General features: G+C 50.2%; 1 protein-coding gene across 1 annotated transcript in view; it reads left to right on the plus strand.

Moving 5' to 3' along the window:
- The window catches only part of LOC129197185 (fibrillin-2-like), a 111403-nt gene that overhangs the window by 69564 nt on the left and 21153 nt on the right, over nt 1-20686 (plus strand). The window contains exons 13-31 of the mRNA XM_054805328.1: nt 1947-2066; nt 3709-3834; nt 4423-4545; nt 5264-5539; nt 5932-5985; nt 8385-8510; nt 8881-9006; nt 9883-10002; nt 10784-10921; nt 11002-11052; nt 12346-12471; nt 13135-13362; nt 13510-13635; nt 13949-14077; nt 18584-18709; nt 19043-19168; nt 19553-19675; nt 19988-20113; nt 20256-20381. Of these exons, the coding sequence (XP_054661303.1) occupies nt 1947-2066; nt 3709-3834; nt 4423-4545; nt 5264-5539; nt 5932-5985; nt 8385-8510; nt 8881-9006; nt 9883-10002; nt 10784-10921; nt 11002-11052; nt 12346-12471; nt 13135-13362; nt 13510-13635; nt 13949-14077; nt 18584-18709; nt 19043-19168; nt 19553-19675; nt 19988-20113; nt 20256-20381 (2496 nt within the window). The remainder of the gene's footprint in view (nt 1-1946; nt 2067-3708; nt 3835-4422; nt 4546-5263; nt 5540-5931; nt 5986-8384; nt 8511-8880; nt 9007-9882; nt 10003-10783; nt 10922-11001; nt 11053-12345; nt 12472-13134; nt 13363-13509; nt 13636-13948; nt 14078-18583; nt 18710-19042; nt 19169-19552; nt 19676-19987; nt 20114-20255; nt 20382-20686) is intronic.

The raw sequence follows: 20686 nt of genomic DNA on the forward strand, positions 1-20686 counted from the left end.
AGCATTGGCGTTGGCTTAGCGGTGGCCAGTTCACACTGCGGGAAGCCCCAAATACCTGACCCCTGAGCAGGGCACTCTGTCAGTTATCAGGCTGGTGCCCTGACAGTCACCGCAGCTAGCTGGTGGCTGTGCAAGCCTACTCAGAAGCTTGAGGTCTTCAAGGAATTAGAATTAGAAGGATGGCATCTTTCAAAAGAATTACAGTTTTATAAGTGGGCTATTTTTTCTGAGAACTATAAGGAAACTGTGTCCTGCTGAAAGAAAATGGCGTCCACTCCTGCATCTGCAAAGAACAGCCTTCCTGTGCTGACATGTCCACCCAAGCAGACCTCCCAAGGGCTGAAATAACTGTCCAGACCTTAGGTTGTATGGAGATCCAGCACCTGGAAGTCCTCCTAGCACCTGAAGGCAGTGGTGGATGTCATAGCTGGAAGTATGCCCAGCTAGAAGAACTCTTCAAACCAGGAAAAGCCAACCATGCAACCTTGATCCAGCCCCTCCATGCATTAGAACCAGTGCCACCAAAAAAGCATGTAAAATATTAATAGTTGGAGATTCCTTACTGGGAGGTACCGAAGCACCCAACTGCCATCCAGCCAATTTCTCTAGACAAGTTTGCTGCCTACCAGGAGCTCACGTTCGCAACATCACTGAGAGGCTGCTGAGACTGGTGAGCCCTCCAGATTATCATCCACTCCTACTATCCCATGTAGGGTCTAATGATACTGTGATAAGGCAACTTAGAACGACCAAAAGGGACTATATGTCACTGAGAGCAATGGTATAGAATCTGGAGCACAGGTGGTGTTCTCCTTATCCTCCCAATCAGAGGAAGAGGTTCAGGAAGGAGGAGAGGAATTGCACAGGCTGTGTGCCTGGTGCCATACTCAAGGTTTGGCTTCCATGATCATGGATCTACCTTTAAGAAGCTGGGTCTGTTGGGAGCTGATGAGATTCACCTGTTCAAGTGGAGCAAGAAGGTCTTTCCCAAAAAGGTGACCAGACTTATAAAAAGAGCTTTAAACTAGGTTTAGTGGGAGAAGGGGATGGAGTTTTGAGCAATGGAGAAGAGCCAGGGGCTGCTGATGTATTAGGAACCAACAGGGAAACACCTGTGAAATTCCTGAAAGGAATTAGGGCATGTTCCTCTAAAAAGGTGAGAGGGTTGATAGCTCAGCTGCAGTGCCTCTATACCAATGGATAACAAACAGGAGGAGGTGGAAGCTACCGTGCAGCTAGAAAGCTGCACTGAAATGTGGTGGGACTAATCACACAACTGGAACACTCTAATTGATGGCTATAAACTGTTCAGAAGGGAAGATATGTTGAAACTCATGGAAGATGGAGGTGATTAGAGACAGCCAACATGTCTTCACCAAGGGCAAATTGTGCCTGACTAATCTGGTGGCCTTTGATGACAGATTGACTGCATCAGTGAAAAAGAGAAGAGCTATGGATGTCATCTATGTGGACTTCTGTAAGGCCTTTGATATAGTTCCCCACAACATTCTTACCTCTAAATTGGAGTGATACGGCTTTGGCAGATGGACTGTTGGATGGAGAAGGAATTGGCTGGATTGCTGTGTCCAAAGAGTTACAGTCAATGGCTCAATGTCTAAGTGGAAACCAATAACAACTGGTATCCCTCAAGGGTCCGTACTGGAGCCAATGCTATTTAATATCATCAATGACATAGACAGTGGGATGGAGTGCACCCTCAGCAAGTTTGCAAATGACACCAAGCTGAGTGGTGCAGTTGGCTCACTTGAGGGAAGAGATGCCATCCAGAGGGACCTTGCTGGCCAGGCAGTTGGGATGCTGAGCACTGGAGTCAAAACGATGGGCTCAGCAGCTCACAGGGGACAGCCCTTGTCACCTGTCCTGGTATCTTGCTGTGCATTCCCTGCATAATGGTGACTCACAGGCTTAGGCTTTTCTTCTTGCAGATGTGGATGAGTGCTCCAGCAGCCCCTGCGTGCATGGTGACTGCGTGAACACACCTGGCTCCTACCACTGCAAGTGCCACGAAGGCTTCCAGAGCACTCCCACAAAGCAGGCTTGCATCGGTAAGTATTTTCTGTCCCTCCTTTTGGGAGGGCACAGTGTGCTGCAAGAGTGTCAGCAAGGTTATCGGAGACTTAGGTACCAGAGGAAAATGGTTGTAAAGGGGAAAAAGAGTGAGGAGAAGACAGCACCGAACAACCTCCCAGGCAGGCGTGCTGAGCTGCCAGCAGTGTCCTGAAATCTGTCTAGGAGAAGTTTCCTCTACCTTTATCTACCTTAAAATTGGCTAGCAGCAATCAAGGAACTTACAGTCTTTTTCAGGAGCAGAGCTCTATTTAAAGATGACAACATTTTGCTTTGACAAAAGATAGGATTTTGAGGAATTTTTGTATCAATGAAGGGATTTCTGGCAGAGTTGTTCTGTCAGTGACTTGCAGCAAGATGGTGCTCTAGGTGAGGGACTGCTAAAAAAGAATGATGGGAAGGTAATGTCCCATGTGAACAAGAAGGAAAGGCAAATTTCCCTGTCAGTGCTTGATCTTTGATTTTATTTTTTATTTTCCTGTCTAGTGGCTTGTGATGAAGGGGTTTCCAAAGGATCCCCCAATTGCCTGACAATGTGAAAGACTTTTCCTAATTTCCAAACAAATCTTTTAAGCTGAATTCTTCTTGTGCTTCTCTTTCTGGCTGTGAAAATTGGTTCATCGCTGTCTCCTTTACAGCATTCTTTACACATTGGGAAACTGCAATTTGTAACCCCCTGTCATCTCCCTTCTAGACTAAACAAATGCAAGTCTCTCAATCTCCTCTCATTGATAATGTTTCTAAGCTTCTCATTGTCCTTGTTTTTATCTTCTCAACTTCCTCCATTTTGTTTTTATCTTTTCTAATGTGCAGTGCCAAAATTGGATGTCGTTCTTCAGCTGTGACTTCTCTAGCTGTCAGGACAAGAAACTGTCCCATTGGGCTTAGACACAGCTCTTCTGTTGATATAGCCCAAAAAGGAGCTTTCTATCTCTGCAGGGCCACCCCATTTCATCTGTGATTCAGATCCTTTTCTGCCAGGCTGTTCTCAAGCTAAATTCTCCATGTTAGGAGAAGTCTACTAAGTGTCTGGATTGTCTGTTGCTACTGGGGCTGGACCTGGGTTTCTGCAATTTGCTCATAAAATAGCTCATCCTGTCTTCCTCAGCTCTTGATAAAGGGTCAGTAACAACCCCCTTCCTGAAGATAGTCATCGTCTTTCATCTCTACCCAGAAACACTCAGCGCCCTGCCTCCCAGAGCAAGTCAACTCTACGTTCTTGATGCACTAGGACCTCATCTCTGTGGCACTTAGTAGCAGGCCTGAGTCCAAGGCGGTTGGTCTGAGGGCTGTTGTTGCCTACCGTGGACTTGAACAGCCTGAGGATCATTTGAGTTGCAAAGGTGGCCCCAAGGCAGGAGGTTGACAAGGACATCATGGAGGGCCTGAGGTCCTGGACCTCTAACCTCACAAATGTCGTCCTGTTTCCAACGCATGCAGAAAGCTTTCTCCACATCTTTTCCATCTCCTGCAGTTTGTACAGAGGGGAAAAGTGTGATCCTGGGGCAGGGTGCACTGAGTGTCTGAGAGCACTTGCCTGGTTTTCTCATAGAGCAGATTAAGCTGAAACTGCTTCTTACTCCACCTGCTGCTACTTTCTTGTATTTATTTCCCTGCCAGATATTGATGAATGCATCATGAATGGAGTGATGTGTAGGAACGGCCGCTGCGTTAACACTGATGGAAGCTTCCAGTGTATCTGCAACGCTGGTTTTGAAATCACCCCTGATGGCAAGAACTGTGTTGGTAAGCTATTTCCTGACGTGCTGTTATCAGTGGCCTTGGGGAGGTTGGAACTGAGCTCAGACTATGTCCTTCTGGGGGATTGGTGGTTTTTTTTAATCTGTGCTATACTCCCTTTATCTTGGGCAGACGCTGCTAGGGCAGAGTGCATCTCAAAATGAGATGAGAGGATACAGTTGCACTGAAATAGGAAGACGCTTTTATAAGGGCGCTAATGCTCCTGGAGTGCTCCTGTAGGTTTTTGGGTCCAGGAGCACGAACAGGGCTGGGTCCAAAAGCAGGACATTCTCCATCACCCTGAGAGCTGGTGTCCATCACCCTGGAGCCATTCTCTGTCACCCTGGTCACACAGCAGCCAATGTCTGAGTCCTGCTGTGAGCTGCAGCAGCTGCCCAGGGTACCAAGAGCAGCAGGGACACAGCAGAACAGCTCTCACCAGGAGAAGCAGTGGGAACTCTGCCTTGAGGATTAGCACCCACTGCCATAAGGAGCAATTTGCCCGTGAGATAGGGGACAGAGAGTTTTTTGAGCACAGGAGAGTCTTGCTGCAGCTCTCAGGCTCAGCTCGTGTTTTCTGTTTGTCCTCCTCAGATCATGATGAATGTGCCACGACCAACATGTGCCTCAACGGGATGTGTATCAATGAGGACGGCAGCTTCAAATGTATCTGCAAGCCTGGTTTTGTGCTGGCTCCCAACGGGCGGTACTGTGTTGGTGCGTATGTCGCCAAGCTTGGTCTCTGCCCTCTTCCCTGCCTGCAATCACCTTTCCTGGGGACTTGTGATGTGTCTGAGGCCAAGGGGAGCTGAGAAAAACCAAGGCTGTTTCCAGGCATCTCCTGCTTTGCCACCAGAAATTACCCCCTTGCAGCAGAATGGGCAGAAGAGAGAATGTTCTTACACCTCTACTACTTCAGCACAAATTGGAACTTAAATCCTCTTTCTGAAGGAGGTTAAGCAGGGCTGTAAAGCTCTGTATGGCCAACGTGAGCTGGCAGCAGTCATCTCCACAGCTTTCCCAGCCTCTACAGTCCATTCCACTGCAGTTTGTGTGCCACCTCCCAAAGCCAGGAAGGTTAGGATGTAAAGGCAGAGGGGAGAAAGGAGGAAGAGGGGAACATAGCATTTCTTTGATATGCTGCTGTGACACAGGGTGAATTCTCTGGGTCGTTGCCCCGTTCACAGAGCAGAGACCAGACCCTGCTACTCTGAGAAGGGGCTGGATCTCAGGAGACTGAAGAAGCCCAGATCCCTGTTCCTTCCTTTGAACCATCAGGGACAGCCAGCAGGGCATGCAGGGGATGTGATGCTCTGAACAGCATCTCTAGTTCCCTCTTAGTCTCCAAGTCTCCCTGCAAACTAGTCTCGAGCCTCTGTCTGTGTGTCCTGCTGCCTGTGGGTAGGTAACAGCCAGTTTGTGCTTCCTCTTTCAGACATCGACGAGTGTGAGACACCAGGAATCTGTATGAATGGCTGGTGCATTAACACAGAGGGCTCCTTCCGCTGCGAGTGCCTTGGGGGCCTGGCGATCGGGGTGGATGGACGAGTCTGTGTGGACACCCACATGCGGAGCACCTGCTATGGAGGCATTAAAAAGGGCACGTGTGCTCGTCCCTTCCCAGGAGCAGTCACCAAGTCTGAGTGCTGCTGTGCTAACCCAGACCATGGCTTCGGAGAGCCCTGCCAACCCTGTCCAGCCAAAAACTCCGGTGAGCTCCTCTTCCATCTGAGTTTGCAAAAAGCCTGGAAGGTGCTCAGAGACATTCTGGGTCCCTGACGGGTCCCTGTGGCGGCCTCGGCAGCTTGCAGTGACATGGGAAAGCCATAAGCAGGGGAAAAGGGATGCCATGCAGTCAACAAATTTAGGTTGGATCCACAAATCTGATGCTGATCTCATTGCAGGGATTCTCACGGTGTGGGACTACTAACTGCGAGTATCAGCTCTAAAATACACATTGCATGAGTATAAGCAGATGCTGCTTGGAAGCCCACAGATGACATTCTAACAAAAAAACCAATAAATCCAACATTACCCAGAACTAATGTCACTGCGCGTGAACTGTCTAGAAAAGCTAACGGCTCTGTTGTGCTTCCTACACAGCTGAATTCCAGGCTCTCTGCAGCAGCGGGATCGGAATAACAGCTGATGGCAGAGGTATGTGCATCCCCTGTACCAGATTCTAGACAGGCACATCTAATGTCACTCTCAGCTCTTCCTTTCAGCTGCTTTTAACAGACTGTGCATGCATCTGTGTGACTGTGGGAGCGCGTGTCACGAGAGCCTCGGCACTGCGGAGGGTGTGCTGGGGAGTTAGCACGTTACGCCCATGTACGTGAGAGCTGTTTGCAAATAAGCACAGGGTAGCTTGGGTGGGTGTAAGCGCGTGCAAGAACCTACCTCTGTGTTAGTGAGTGTCTGCGGGTGGGACGTGAGCTTGGGCACGGGGGGGAGAGGGGTGCTGTGTGTCTCTTCTCCTCCCTGAAGCACCCCAAGTTAACGTTGAGCAAGCATCCCTGAGCACTGTGTATTGAATCAAGCGGTTGATTCCTGGCACCCTATGGGAACTACGTTTCTGGGGATGTACACGCAGAGTTTGGCTTGACTCCCTGCTTCGATGGGAATGAAGAGCGTGACCAATTGCATCCTCTTGCTTCTTTCCCTCCTCTGTCCTCCAGCTTCTTGGTCACGGGAGAAGGGGGCTCACAATCTCCCAGGGAGAAGGAGGTGATAAGCGCGTGTTGGGACGTGGTGCCAAGGGGCTGCTTTGAATTAGACAGCTGTGCAAGAGGTCAGGCAGGCGGCTGCGCTGCCAGCCCTGGGCAGTGCTTGGATCAGCAGGAAGAGCACAAAGCAGCCAGATAGCTACGGTCTTTCAAAACTTTCCAAATGGGAATGAGCCAGAGGCAAAACCCTGGTGACTTCTTGGGCTTCCTTCCAGGGCACCGTGTCTTGGCCAAAGTCAGTCTTAGGCTAACGATAAGACACTTTCTAGCAAGAAGCTAATGTCAGACATGCTCTGGTCAGCCCATCGCTGCCCACAGCCAGGACCGCATGAACTTCTGCGCTCTCCAGGGTTGCATTTCCCTGGGGGTGTAACTGAACCCCAACTGTGTGGAGACAAAGGCCAGCAGTGTCTGGAAGCCCTGGCCTGGGCTGCTTGCCATCTGGCACTATGGCACTGCGAGGACACTGCTGTACAAACACAAACCTGCCTTGTTCTGTGGGGAGACTGGTTCACACCATGGTAAAATCTCTTTGCCTGGGCACCAGAGCTTTGCTCCAAAAAGGCAGTGAGATGATGCTGATGCAGAGGAAGAGATGCTGCCCACCTGGCTGCCACCCTTCTGGGTTACTATCCACATGCACTGGGCACTTGGTGCTGTTGACGGGGGGGCAGGCAGGAGGTGGGTGATGGCAGAGATGCCCATGGCTCTACCTGCCGGATGTCCTGCAGACCTGAGCCCAACCACCATGCTCATGGGCAGCAGGAGCTGTGGTACCCACCACACGTTGCTTCAGAACCATCCAAAAATCTCTTGGTTTGAGGCAAGTTTGTCCAAGGTACTTTGCAAGTCTTTGAAGCTGAGGTTTTGACATCCTGCAGAACTTGGCCCCTGTCCCAGGCCCTGCCCTCACCCAAACATAACACTCCCCTCTGTCCCTGCCCCACCACCACCACCACACATTCTCCACGGCAGGAACCAGGCAGAGGCCACATGTCCTCACTTCTCTCTTTCCAGGCTGCTCAAGTTACTTTCAGACAGCTCTTTATGTCAGCAATAGGGAAAGGAAATTTACTTTGGCCTGATCAGGACTTCTTCCAGCCTGGCAGCAGTGTGGTCAGGGAGCCTGTGCAAGCTCTCAGCTTGGGGACCATGGCCGGGCTGGCAGTTACAGGGACTTTGCCATCAGAAGAGCTTTGCTGTGACCATCTAGCCATGGACACGACCCTCTGCCAGCCCAGCTGCCCACAGCGCGCTTTCCAGTATGTCTGAGTACTCCTTGCCCTGTCCTGCCCCCAGCAGTGGTCCCCTGTGGTAGGGCTCTATATGCACAGACAGGTTGTCCACCATGCTCTGCCCTTCCCCAGCAACCTGCTCACAGCACCTTACAAACAGTTTCTTCCTCCCACCTCTTACAGTAGGAGGGAAAATTAAATGGTCTGACCTGAGTACCTGGGATAAAGATACTGTAAAGAGACTCAGGAACAAAACAGAAGGACCCGAGAGTCCTTGATATGGAACCGAGTTTGGGCTTGTCTCAACCCCTTGTCCAGTTCTCTCCTCCTGAGCTCAGACCCCTATGCTGGATCAGCTGGGTATCCCCAGGACAAAGATGCCCAGCTCCACAGCACCAGAAGGAGAAGAACAAGGCTCCCCAGGACCTACTGGGTCAAACCAGGAGGGTAGGTAGAACAGGAAGGAGGGATATCTGCTGAGGGGTGTGCCAGCTGGCTATTGACACCAAGGAGACATGAAGAATTAGGGGATGAAAAAGTTTTCTGTATTTGCATTTACTGCGGTCCATCTAATTTGACTTCTTTCCCTGTGCAGACATCAATGAATGTGCCCTCAACCCAGACATCTGCCCCAACGGCATGTGCGAGAACCTGCGTGGGAGCTACCGCTGTATCTGCAACCTGGGCTACGAGTCAGATCCCACGGGCAAGAACTGTGTGGGTGAGTTCAGGGCAGCCCAGGCTCAGGGTGGCATAGGGAACCAGGAGCTCAGTGCTGGTGGGGAAAGGGTGGCACGCACTCAGCGTATGAGGCTGGGAGCCTGATGCAGACCTCCAGGAGCCTGAGGTGTTTCAGCAGCTGATGCCCTCGAGCGTTGTCCCCACTCAGAGCTGCCTTGTCCACATGGAAGAGCACAAGTTGCTCTGAGAGAAGCTAGGCATACGTGATTTAACATACTTTCCACATTGTATTACTTTGAGGATGGTACTGCCTTTCTGTGCCTCTCAGGCTGCCAGGGCTCCGCAGGGCTGGCAGATAGAAGAGTGGACACTGGCACTGTAGATCAGAAACCCCATCTCTCTGCCCACAGATGTTGATGAATGCACTGTCAATCGTTTGCTGTGTGACAATGGACTGTGCCGCAACACACCCGGCAGCTACACCTGCACCTGCCCCAAGGGCTTTGTCTTCAGGACAGAGACAGATACCTGTGAAGGTAATGTGACTCTGAAGGCAATGGAGAACATTTCCACAAGATGTAAAGAGTGAACTATGGCTTGAGGTCCTGCCTGAAAGGGAGCTCAAGGTCTAACATGTCTTTGGTTCCCTTTTGACTGCGGTGGTTTGAACTGGAGAAGGTCCAGGCTTTGGGTTTGTGGGTTTGGGTTTGTTGGTTTGTTGGGTTTTTTTTTTTCCCCTAAGGGGAAATTTCACACTTCATTCAAAATAGTGGACATCCAAACCCAGAACATCTGGGCTTTTCAGTGGCTGAAAACCAGACCAATTTCCTCTAGGCCCCCAAAATTTTAGCTAAAACCTGACCAAAATTGCAAGTTTGGGGGATTTGATTGAAAGCTTAAAGTTTGGAGTGGGGGAAATTGTTTCCTGACCACAAAGTCCTCAGTCATTTGAGAACTGACACTTTGCACATAAATGGTGTTTAGAGAAAAAACTCTGCTTTTCTGTAAAGAAGATGACAAATGCAAATGCTGTGTAGCCTCACATCTGGTTCAGACAGGTACATGAAGGCCATATTCAGCACTGTGGCTGCTCCCATCTTAGCCAGGAGCAGCCCTGAGCGAGCGGGTCCGTCATTCCCCAGTAGTTGCACCACCCAGCCTCAATCCGTCCGTTCCCTCAGTCCTGAAGAAGCTCACTAATTCCATGGTGTCTGCTGTCCATGCCCATCCCTTTCAGGATGGTGCATACTTGAGTTGTACATGTGGGACTCCTATGGCCTGGACTGGTGATCCTCTGAACAGTTGAAAAACTCCCTTCTTCATGTTCCTTGCTTCTCATCTCCCCCAGTCTCTGGCCCAGAACCCTGGGTCCCATGGCACTCCCTATGGTGACAGTCCCTTTCTTCCCACAGATATCAATGAGTGCACCTCTAACCCTTGTGTGAACGGTGTCTGCAGGAACAATGCTGGCTCCTTTGCTTGCGAGTGCTCCCCGGGCAGCAAGCTGGACCCCAGTGGCACCATCTGCGTAGGTAAGGATGTGACCTTCTGCAGGCAGTAGATATCAGCAGTGCCCATCATCACCCCTTGCTGTTCATCTGAAGCAAGTCCCATGTTCTGGCTCAGGGATGGGGATCCTTTGACACCTCTCTTTCTCACCTAGTGTTTCCTTGGTCGTTGGTAACAATTAATGTCTCTCTTCGCATCCAGGGAGCCTGAAAAGCTGCAACCTCAGGCAGTGCTCTGAGCAGTGTGTGGCAGGCACAGAAATCCCCAACTGTGCTGCAGCAAGACAAAGCACAGGCATGGGGTCCCAGGAGATCCTGCAGGGCATCAGGATGGTGGGTTCTCACCAGATGGGTTTGTAGTGAGCTGACATTAAGGCATATCAAGATGAAGTAGATCCCTTCTCATCAAGACGATGAGAAGGTACCCACTTCCCACTCCTAGATGGTCAGAGCCTTGTGAAGCATCATGGGGCAGCTGGAGAGAAAGGACTATTTCTGTCCAGAAGAGGAGCAGGCTGCGACTAGGAAAAGGGCAGGACACAGGACTGGTGCAATAGCAGTTGTATCAGAGAGCACAGAAATGCTTCTCCACAGCACAGCGGTGGGACAGGGCTCTGGGGACCAGCACAGTTTGTGTCCGTGCTGCAAAGTGCTTGGCCCACAGCCTGAAAGATAATGCGACACCAGAGAGCAGGAGTCACGTTGCAGCTCAGGGATAGTTTTTCACAGCAGCCTGGCTGCCATGAAGCTGGGAACCTCCACCAAGGAGCAGCTCTTCACTCACACCTTGTCTTTGCCCCTGTAGACAGCATGAAAGGGACGTGCTGGCTGAACATCCAGGATGGGCGTTGCGAGGTGAACATCAACGGGGCCACGCTGAAATCGGAGTGCTGTGCTACACTGGGGGCAGCGTGGGGCAGCCCCTGCGAGCGCTGTGAGATCGGTAAGGCACTGCTTGGCACAGACATCAGGAAGGCAGGAGGCAGTCCATCTCTTTGCTGATGTTCCTCTGTTTTCTTGCAGATACTGCCTGTCCCCGGGGATATGCTAGGATGAAGGGGGTCACATGTGAAGGTAAAGTGCTGCAGGACACAGAACACTTTTTTTTTTTTTAATTGGGAACATGGTCATTGTTTGTTTGTTGCTATCCTGCATCTTTGAGTCTGCTGGGGGATCTAGACTTTTGGCCCTTTGTTGGCCTGTCTCCAGTATGTCCATCTCTCTGTCATACAGAGGAGCCCAAAACTGGACACAGTACTCCAGTTGTGGCCTCACCAGTGCTGAGTAGAGGGGAAGGATCACCTCCCTTGACCTGCTGGCAACACTCCTAATACAGCCCAGGGTACCATTAGCCTTCTTTGCAGCAAGGGCGCGTTGTTGCCTCACGTTCAACTTGGTGTCTACCAGGACCCCGAGGTCCTTTTCTGCCAAGCTGCTTTCCAGCTGAGTGACCCCAGGAAATATGGGTGCATGGGGTTGATCCTCCCCAGGTGCAGGACTTTGCACTTCTCCTTGTTGAACTGCATGAGGTTCCTGGCAGCCCATTTCTCCAGCCTGCCAAGGTCCCTCTGGATGGCAGCATGACCTCCTGGTGTATCAGCCACTCCTCCCAGTTTTGTATCATCAGCAAATTTGCTGAGGACACACTTTACCCCATCATCCAGATATCTAACAAAGATGTTAAACAGGATTGGATCCAATATTGACCCCTGGGGTACACAGCTAGTTGCTGGCCTCAAAGTAGACTTTATGCCACTGAACACCATTCTCTGGGGCCAGTCATTCAGCCAATTTTCAGTCTACTTCACTGTCTGCTCGTCCAGCCTGCACATCAACAGCTTGTCTATGAAGATCTTATGAAAGACAGTGTTGAAGACCTTACTGAAGGCTAGGCAGACAGTACCCGCAGCTCTTCCCTCGTCTACTGGGCCAGTCATTTCGTCATAGAATTTTATCAAACTCGTCAATCATGACTTCCCCTTGGTCAATCCATAATGGCTACTACTGATGACTTTTCTTGTCATTCATGTGCCTGGAAATGGGTTTCCAGGTTTAGCCACTGCATCAGCAGTACTCATGTTTGTGAGTCCTGGTGCTGCTGTGCCAGCACTGTGCCAACTATGGACTGTGCAACAGGACCACCCTGTCTGTCTCTGACGAGGCTTTGCAATGCAGCCTCCTCCCAAAAGTGTCTGGGCATGGCTGTGGCTGTGCATGGAGCATGTGTTTTTGCATCATGACAAGTTGCCAGTTTTAGTCTGGTGGGCAGCTCTGGGCTCCTCTCGCCTCCTCCAATAGCCCCTCAAGGCCATACTGGGCTTGGCCATGTGCCACTCTCATGCCTGTCTCTTGCTTTTGTACCAACAGATGTGAATGAGTGTGAGGTCTTCCCTGGTGTCTGCCCAAACGGACGCTGTGTGAACACGGCTGGCTCCTTTCGGTGCGAGTGTCCAGAAGGATTGACCCTTGATGGCACTGCTAGGACATGTGTGGGTAAGGAAACCTCATCTGACCCAGACCCTAGTCTCTGTTCAGCCCTGTGTAGAGAGGTCCACATGCAGCAGTCTTGGGAACCGAGTGATGACACGTCATACCTGATAGGGGCTGCCAAACCCAGAAGCCTAAGGCACGGCTGCCACAGCTTCATGTCTGCAGGTCCAGCCCATAGTACAATCATTCTCCTTGGGCGGACTTCAGGGCTAGCCAATTCTGTGTGCTCCATTTTCAAGGGTCCACTGCTTCTGATCATCATGGGCTCTTTGTGTTTACAGGGATTAGACTTTAAGTAGATAACCTAAGTGGTTAATGATGCAACCCAGCAGCCCTGAAACAACTCCTGGCTGCTTTCTGGGCACACAGTAACAAACCTCTGTCCTTCATAGGGGCCATCTGCACTACTAACTGCACCATGGAGGGTCCATCCTCTGGCCCTGTTGCCAACAGTCACAGACTGGCCATGTCCATACCATGAAATCTCTCATAGCATCACAAAAAAGGTGGCCTCATCCAAATGGCCCATACCTGGACATTGTTTGGAGGATGTCCCAGCCAAAGCTGTTCCAGAAACCTTGCTAACTATGTCATAGAAAATTGTATCTCTGGTTTTACCAGAGGTTAGGTGCTGCAGGCAAGGGTTCAGCTCTGCTTTCTCACCAGATGTGCGTGTGGAGCAGTGCTACATGAAGTGGGATGAAGATGAGTGCACAGAACCTCTGCCAGGCAAGTACCGGATCGACATGTGCTGCTGTTCTGTGGGCTCAGCCTGGGGCATCGATTGTGAAGAATGTCCCAAGATTGGCTCCAGCGAGTACAAGGCCATCTGCCCGAGGGGACCCGGCTTTGCCAACCGAGGAGACGTGCTTTCAGGAAGGCCCTTCTACAAAGGTGAGAAAAAACAATGGAGCTGCTGAGCATGGGCTGTGCTCAGCCCATCTCAGCTACAGCCCAAGGAACCTGCTGCCTGCCCTGGGACTCTAGGTTCATTGCAGACATCCCCTCCCTGAAACACCGCTGTTCTGCCTTCACCCACAGATGTGAATGAATGTAAGGTCTTCTCTGGCCTGTGCACTCATGGGACCTGCCGAAACACCATTGGCAGCTTCAGGTGTCTCTGTGGCAACGGCTTTGCTTTGGATGCTGAGGAAAGGAACTGCACAGGTAAGGGAAGAGTAGCCCCACTCCAGACCACTCTTGCTCATCTTGCTGCCTTGCCTGCCTTGTGGGATGCTTCACATGATGGTGGTACCCGGAGGAGTCATGGGTCCTCCTGCTTGTGGGATGAAGGATCAGTCCTGTGCCAGAGAGAAAGCTTAACTGCTGTCTCTCCCTTCAGGGAGTTTCCTTGGTCTGCTGGGTCAGACTTGCCAGTCCTTGTTCATTGAATTTGATGTGCAGTATAGGCAGCGCAGTGCCAGCTGTAGCGGTTCTTGTAGCCTGTCCTGCCTCCACTAGCTGGTCTTCATCCCCACAGACATCGATGAGTGCCGCATCTCGCCAGACCTGTGTGGCCATGGCACCTGTGTCAACACGCCGGGCAGCTTCGAGTGCGAGTGCTTCGAAGGCTACGAGAGTGGCTTCATGATGATGAAGAACTGCATGGGTAAGTACTTGTCTCTGGGGAAAGGCAGCACCCTTACGCTTTTGCAACAGGGAAGAAAGTAGCTGGTGCCAGACCTGACAAAGGGCTCCATGCCAAGTTGCTCTCTGGGTGTCTGGCTGTCCGGCTACCTGTCTGCCTGGCTCTCTGCTGGTATCAAGCCAAATCTCCTCATTGCCCTCTGGGGGAGTTGTGGGAGTCCCTACACTGCAGAGAGCCCCTGCAGCCTCTGCTCTCCCCCAGGGTTAGTGAGTCTTCTGCCTTACTTTGATTGCAAAGGCAGAGCCAGGCTGAAGGGCAGCACACGTGGAGGGAGGAAGCGCTGTGTACGTAGCTGAGAGCACCATAGATGTAACCCTGGGAGGACAGCAAAGTATATGTGGGGTGAAGTCAGGGGTTCATGAGACACAGCACAGGCTCTCTAAGCTGGAGGACATAAAAGGAGGGGCCATGTCCCCAGCAAGGCTTGGGTCAAGCCCCAGACCCCTCCAGAGAAGGAGGGCAAAGAATCAGAGCTGTAGCCTCTGCCTCCTGGGATGGATGCTGTGCCTTACGTGGGCCAATGGTCCATCAGTGATGGGCCCCATGCTGTCTCTGCTAGCAGTGCCCCAGGGCTCCGTACCACGGAGTAAAGGCAGACTGTGAAAAGGTGGCCAGAGTTGGGGCCAAAACTGGGAGCCTTCCCTCAGAGACCTCTACTTATGAGGACCTCCTGGAGCAGAGGCCAGCACCTGGGCTGGTGGTGCCCCATGAGCTGGGGAAGGAGACTGGCAGCCCAGGCCAGCATCAGGGAGGACTCTGGGTATAGCGGCAGGCCCGGGGGGAGCATCCTGGGCTCTTCCTGCCATGACACTCATGGGACATTGTTAGTCCTGCCCTGCCACCTCCTGGCCACCATTACTTCAGCTGTGGAAGCCCACAGGGGAGCCTACGCTGTGAACCCATGGGGCCACCCACCATCTTTTCTCAAGTTCTTTCCCCAAAGAAATCTATACCCAAAGGGCATTTCCCTGCAATCCCAGTGCATTGTTGCCTTCCTTTTTCACATAAGACTAAGGCTTTGTATTTCCTTTTTCATCTTGTACTTGTACAACGTTCATTCTCCTTCATTTTGTACTCTTCCTTCACTAGGATCTTCCCTTGCACCAAACCTTGGCCACTAACCTTCTTCTTCTTTCAGCCACCAGCAGCCCTGGCATTGTCCCTTAGCTGGGATAGGATCCATGCCTGGTATTTTCATTCCTGCTACGTAGGGAGATGGCAACCTTTATCCTGGGGGTTGGCTAATACACAGTGGGGCTCTGCCAGGCCAGCAGCTTGAACTCAATGGCTGTGAGCTCTAATTCTCAGGCACGCTTGGCTGTTTCCTTTGTGTGATGTCTCATCTCCTTCTACTTCTTTTCAGCCTCATGTTACCCATCTATTATTTATTCTGCCACTGATTATTTACATATCTACACTCTAAATGTATACCCATCTCCAGACATTATTAATATCATATGTTCAACCCTTACATTAAACTATGTATTTTCAAACACCATTGCAGAATGTTTCTCAGCTTGCAGATATTTTTGTGTGGTACCCTATCCTAACCACGGTTATCTTCTTAACCTGCCCTAAATGCTGTCTCACATACCACATCAGTCATTTTAATCCAGTTACATGTAGCTTGGTCCCTTTTCTAGCTAATATATGTTCCTTGCAAGTAGCTGTCAGTTATATCATCATTAGATCACTGCTGAGATTAGTAGATCTATTATTTCCACTCCTAAATTAGGAGACATATTAAGCTTTGGTCTTACAGCACTACTTGGCCTCCTGCTGTCATTGGACACCCTACAGCCACGTGCCATTAAATGAAATGCCTCCACTGGCATGAGAACATGGAGATATCTCATACCTTGCTCAGCAAGAGGTTCATCATTTGACAGCTTGCGTTTCTTCTAGCCCTGAATCTTGCTGATTCATCCATTTTTTTTTCTTGGGCTGCTTTCCACTGAGTCTTTTCTAAAATGACTTTCAACCTGGTCTTACTTACATGTGATATCTAATCAACTGTAGCTGTTTCTGCACCTTTCCTTGGGATCAGAATCCGCAGCAATGTCATACCAGCTTCAACCATTAATCAGGCCCCTGTCCAGTTCCCCAAACATTTGCACAGATCAAGTCCTCCATGAGAAGTTCTGGTAGACCATCTGCATTCTTCTACCCCACTCTATTTTCAGTTATAATTGCAAGGTTTCCCTTTCACCTGCCCATTTAATCGTCCTTTATCCTCAGATAATTCTTTACAGCTCCTCCCATCTGGCCAAAGCTTGGTTTTATTCTGTCAGATTCTCATCTGTTTTCAATTTAATAATTCTTGTTTGTAGCTTAAAAAAATCCCATCAATGACCTCAGTACCTCAGTTCGTCTCCAACAAGTCAGCCAGACTGTTGCTGTCCTCTAATTCCTGGCATACCATGTTCCTCTTCTCGGCTGTCTAGCCAGACTAACTTGTCTGACTGACCTAGTCTTAATATTCTGCTCTTTCTGCTTTGGCTTGGACTTTCAAACCACATCAATCTGTGGCATGATTCAATACCATTTATTTATTATTCATATTTGATTCTCTGTGTTCTTTAAAATATATTACTGCCCTGCCACTGGCATGGTTTTCTGTCTTTTCTGTATAATTTGTAGCGCGGGTTACCACAGATCATACTGATCATCTTCCTCCTCCTCCTCCATTTCTGAGCTATTGAGAATGCTTCAGTGCCCACTGATGGCTGACTAACTTCTTTCAGTAATGAGATTTCTGATATTTTATATAAGGATGTTGTGTTTCATGTTCTTCTTTTAATGCTCACTATTATCTGCATGATTCCACCTTATCCTGTTTTCTAGGTGACAGGGGATTGAGTCACTTCACCCCAAAGGGTGTTGTGACACTATGGCATTTCCCGTGGTCAAGGATTAACTTCTTCCCACCTGTGTTTGGCAAAAGAACTTGGCTTCAGCCTCATGAGGGAGGAATTCTTGCCAGCCCCTGGCAATAATCAATATCAGCACTCAACCTACATCCTGCAGTGCATTAGGAACAGTCTCCCACCTCGGGGAACCGGAGGCATGGGTCCTGTGGGACTGTTTGATAGGGGCCCGTCACCCCCATTGTCAGATGTATTGCAGTCCGCTTTTGCTGCAGATAAGCTGAAAATCTCAACAGAGTGTTTTATTCAAGTAAGGTGAAAGCTTCCATTCTTAATTACAAGGCTGAAATCAGAAATATAAACGTATGAGAAGAAAATGGGTTCTTTGAATATATCTGACATCACTCCCTTGGTCTGCTGTCACTAAGGGATTCTGGGGGGCTTTTTTTTTTTAGCTCGCTCAGTTCATTTCTCTTACACCCAATAGCTTTGAATTCTGAACGCAGGTGTCTCAGAGTACAACTGTGGACAGATGAATCCTCTGAGCAGTTGCAGGGAGCCTCTCCTTTTCCGCCCTCTTACTGTCAGTGCAGGACATCTTGAGCCAATTCTAGGGGCATGCAAGAATGCAAACTCTTTTGAATCTATTCTGGAACCAAAATACGGATTCCTGTTTCCAAAGTTAGAGGATCAGATTCATCCAGCACTTGTCCTTCCAAAGAGCATAACTTGCACTGTGAAACACCACAAGTATCACAAAGTCTGTTACCTGGACAGTATCATGGTAGATCACAAAGGTCTTTCTCCAGGGGCCACAGATAATGAATCGATAACAACCTTCCCAGTTTTGATACTTGCAGTGCTTCATCTCCTCCTTCTGTTGCTTTTAGTTTCCAGCCATCACCAGTGCACCATTCCAGTCGTTCCCTTGGTTGGTTGGGTTTTTTCAGTCTTGCATTTATACACTTTTCTATCACTTTTTTAAAATTTTTAATGCCAGCAGCCTGGTTTGATCTACGTTTGGCTGGATCACATCTCTCTCACAGCAGTTTCATCTATATCAGGAATTTCTCCAGTTCCTAAAAAAGTCAATCCTTTTGTCCATGTGTGATTTTTCTCAGAAATGTACAGACTATACCCTAGCCTTGTGTGTGATACTGAGACTACCCTAAAGGCTGTTACCAAGAAAGCCTTGTCTTCTACCAACCAAAATATACATTTTCCAAGGAACTCTCCCTCTGCTGATGGAACTCATGAAAATGTTCTAAGACAGGGGGGATGGGAGCTAGGAACTATCCTTCTAGTCCTTGCTGGCTATCTACGCAAAGCTAATAACTTTTTTCCTCCTGATGTTCCACTTTACGTTCTACTGAGGTCAAGGCAAGCGTTGCAATTTCCCAAAATGCATGCTTCGACCATAAGTCCACTGGACTCACCAAAGCACTGGATTTGCTGCCTTGTTAATTTTGTGATGCCCCTCTGTTTTGAGATATATCTCTGGTGATGGGACTGTGGTATATAGCACCAGCACCGCCACCCCATTATCCAGAAAACCCAGGTGAAGGGGACAATCCACTGCATTTTATGTCATTTTCTGCAGATATCAACGAGTGTGAGAGGGACCCGCTGCTGTGCCGAGGTGGGATCTGCATGAACACAGATGGCAGCTTTGAATGCATCTGCCCCCCTGGACATGAGTTGACGTCTGAAGGGAACACTTGCATAGGTGAGACAATGGAAAGCTATGTTATGACCAGAGCTTCTTCAAGTGTAATGATACGGGGAGACTTGGATCTCATGCTGGGCACGTGGATCTCTCCTTCCAATCCCATGTGCGGGTAGAACACGCTCATCCAGGGAAGACAGGTCATTCCCAGGGTTTCATTGCATTTATGATGTCTGTTGTTCTACTTGCTGTTTACTGAAGACTGACCAAAGGGGCGATGATAAATTCAGTCAGGAGACAGCACTAGGTGGGGGGTACCCAGGGACGGGTACCAAATGATGCTCAACATGGCATCAGCATGGCTGGCTGCTCAAACTGTTTTTCCCACCACAGATATCAACGAATGCTCCCTTAGCGACAACCTGTGTCGTAACGGACGCTGCGTCAACGTCATTGGTACCTACCAGTGTGCGTGTGATTCGGGCTTCCAGGCCACACTGGACAGGCAAGGCTGTGTCGGTGAGTGCTCCCCTTTGCCAAGGAGCCGTGCCACGATCCCAGTGCGCATCCAGAACCCTCCTGGCCTCATACCTCTTATAATGCTCAGTGGGGGGGTCTGAGGGCAATTTAGCACCAGGCAAGGGGGGAACCTCCTGGCTGAGCTACAGCCAGATCGGCGCTACTGGTACGGGGCAGTCGTCAGCTGTGAAACTATTGTAAGCTGCAAGTGGTTGGCAGAGGAGGCAAGAGGTGCTTTCTTCTGGCTGGGCGAGCTTTGTTTCCTCTTCAGCACCTCTCCCACCTCGTCTCTGTTACTGGCACTGTGTCTGAGCAGCTCTGCTGCAACGGACGTATCCCATCCCGCAGCCTGAGCAGCTGCCTGACATCTCCCTTCTCCCCCAGACATTGATGAGTGCACCATAACCAACGGCGGCTGTGACACACACTGCTCCAACTCGGAGGGCAGCTACGAATGCAGCTGCAGTGAAGGCTACGCATTGATGCCAGACAAGAGATCATGTGCAGGTGAGCGGTCAGCTTGGTTCTCACAGGTGCTGCCCCAGGGAGCTCTGCGTCCATTGCCACTCAGCCATAGTGCTGGTTTCAGGGTGAGGGGGTCTCATTTTTAAGTCACTTCCAGAGAGGTGATTTCCCTGGACAGATGTTTTAGCTTAGCACTGCAATGTCCAGCCCCTCATTTCAGGCACCAGTGTCCCTTAACTACATGATTTGGAGCAAAGTCCCTCCTGTGACTCCCTCCTACCCCCTCCTGCTCCCACAATACCCTTTCACTGGCTCTAAAGTCTTCACTTCAGCAACGGTCTCCTCTCTCTCTAGATATTGATGAATGTGAGGATAATCCAGACATTTGTGATGGTGGGCAGTGCACTAACATCCCTGGGGAGTACCGCTGCCTCTGCTTCGATGGCTTCATGGCATCCCTGGACATGAAGACCTGTATTGGTGAGGACAAGGCTGTGCCCTGGGCACGTGCCAGCACCGTGTCAGGAGGCTGCTGTTGGAGGGAGGAAGGGAAACAGAGGGTTTCTCCAGAGTCAGGTCATGGTCGTTGTGGTGTTCCAAGCAAGTCCTTTTTCTCCTGCAGATGTGAATGAATGTGATCTCAACCCTAACATCTGCCTGCACGGCGAGTGTGAAAACACAAAGGGCTCCTTCATCTGTCACTGCCAGCTGGGCTACTTTGTCAAGAAGGGAACCACAGGCTGCACAGGTGGGAACTCACCAGACCTGGAGCTAGGGGTGCTGGTGGGAGCCCTCACAAACACCTCCTGCAGCTGCCATGGAGAGAACACCATCCCTGTACTGGGGATGCTGTGGTTGTGTGCTGGGAGCCCCTCCTGAGCAGGCAGGGATTGCCAGGAAGGCAGGAACTGACACTTTCCTAGTTTATAGCCAAGCCAGGGGCCTGCCCTTCCTTTTGTCTTCCTCTTCCAGGGGTGAGCACAGATCAGCTCTTCAGCTTGAGGGTTCCCCAAAGCACCTTGTTCCCATCCCCTGGGGTTCAGACTCCCAGGA

This window comes from Grus americana, chromosome 28 (assembly GCF_028858705.1).
Source record: "Grus americana isolate bGruAme1 chromosome 28, bGruAme1.mat, whole genome shotgun sequence".
Classification (NCBI taxonomy): domain Eukaryota; kingdom Metazoa; phylum Chordata; class Aves; order Gruiformes; family Gruidae; genus Grus; species Grus americana.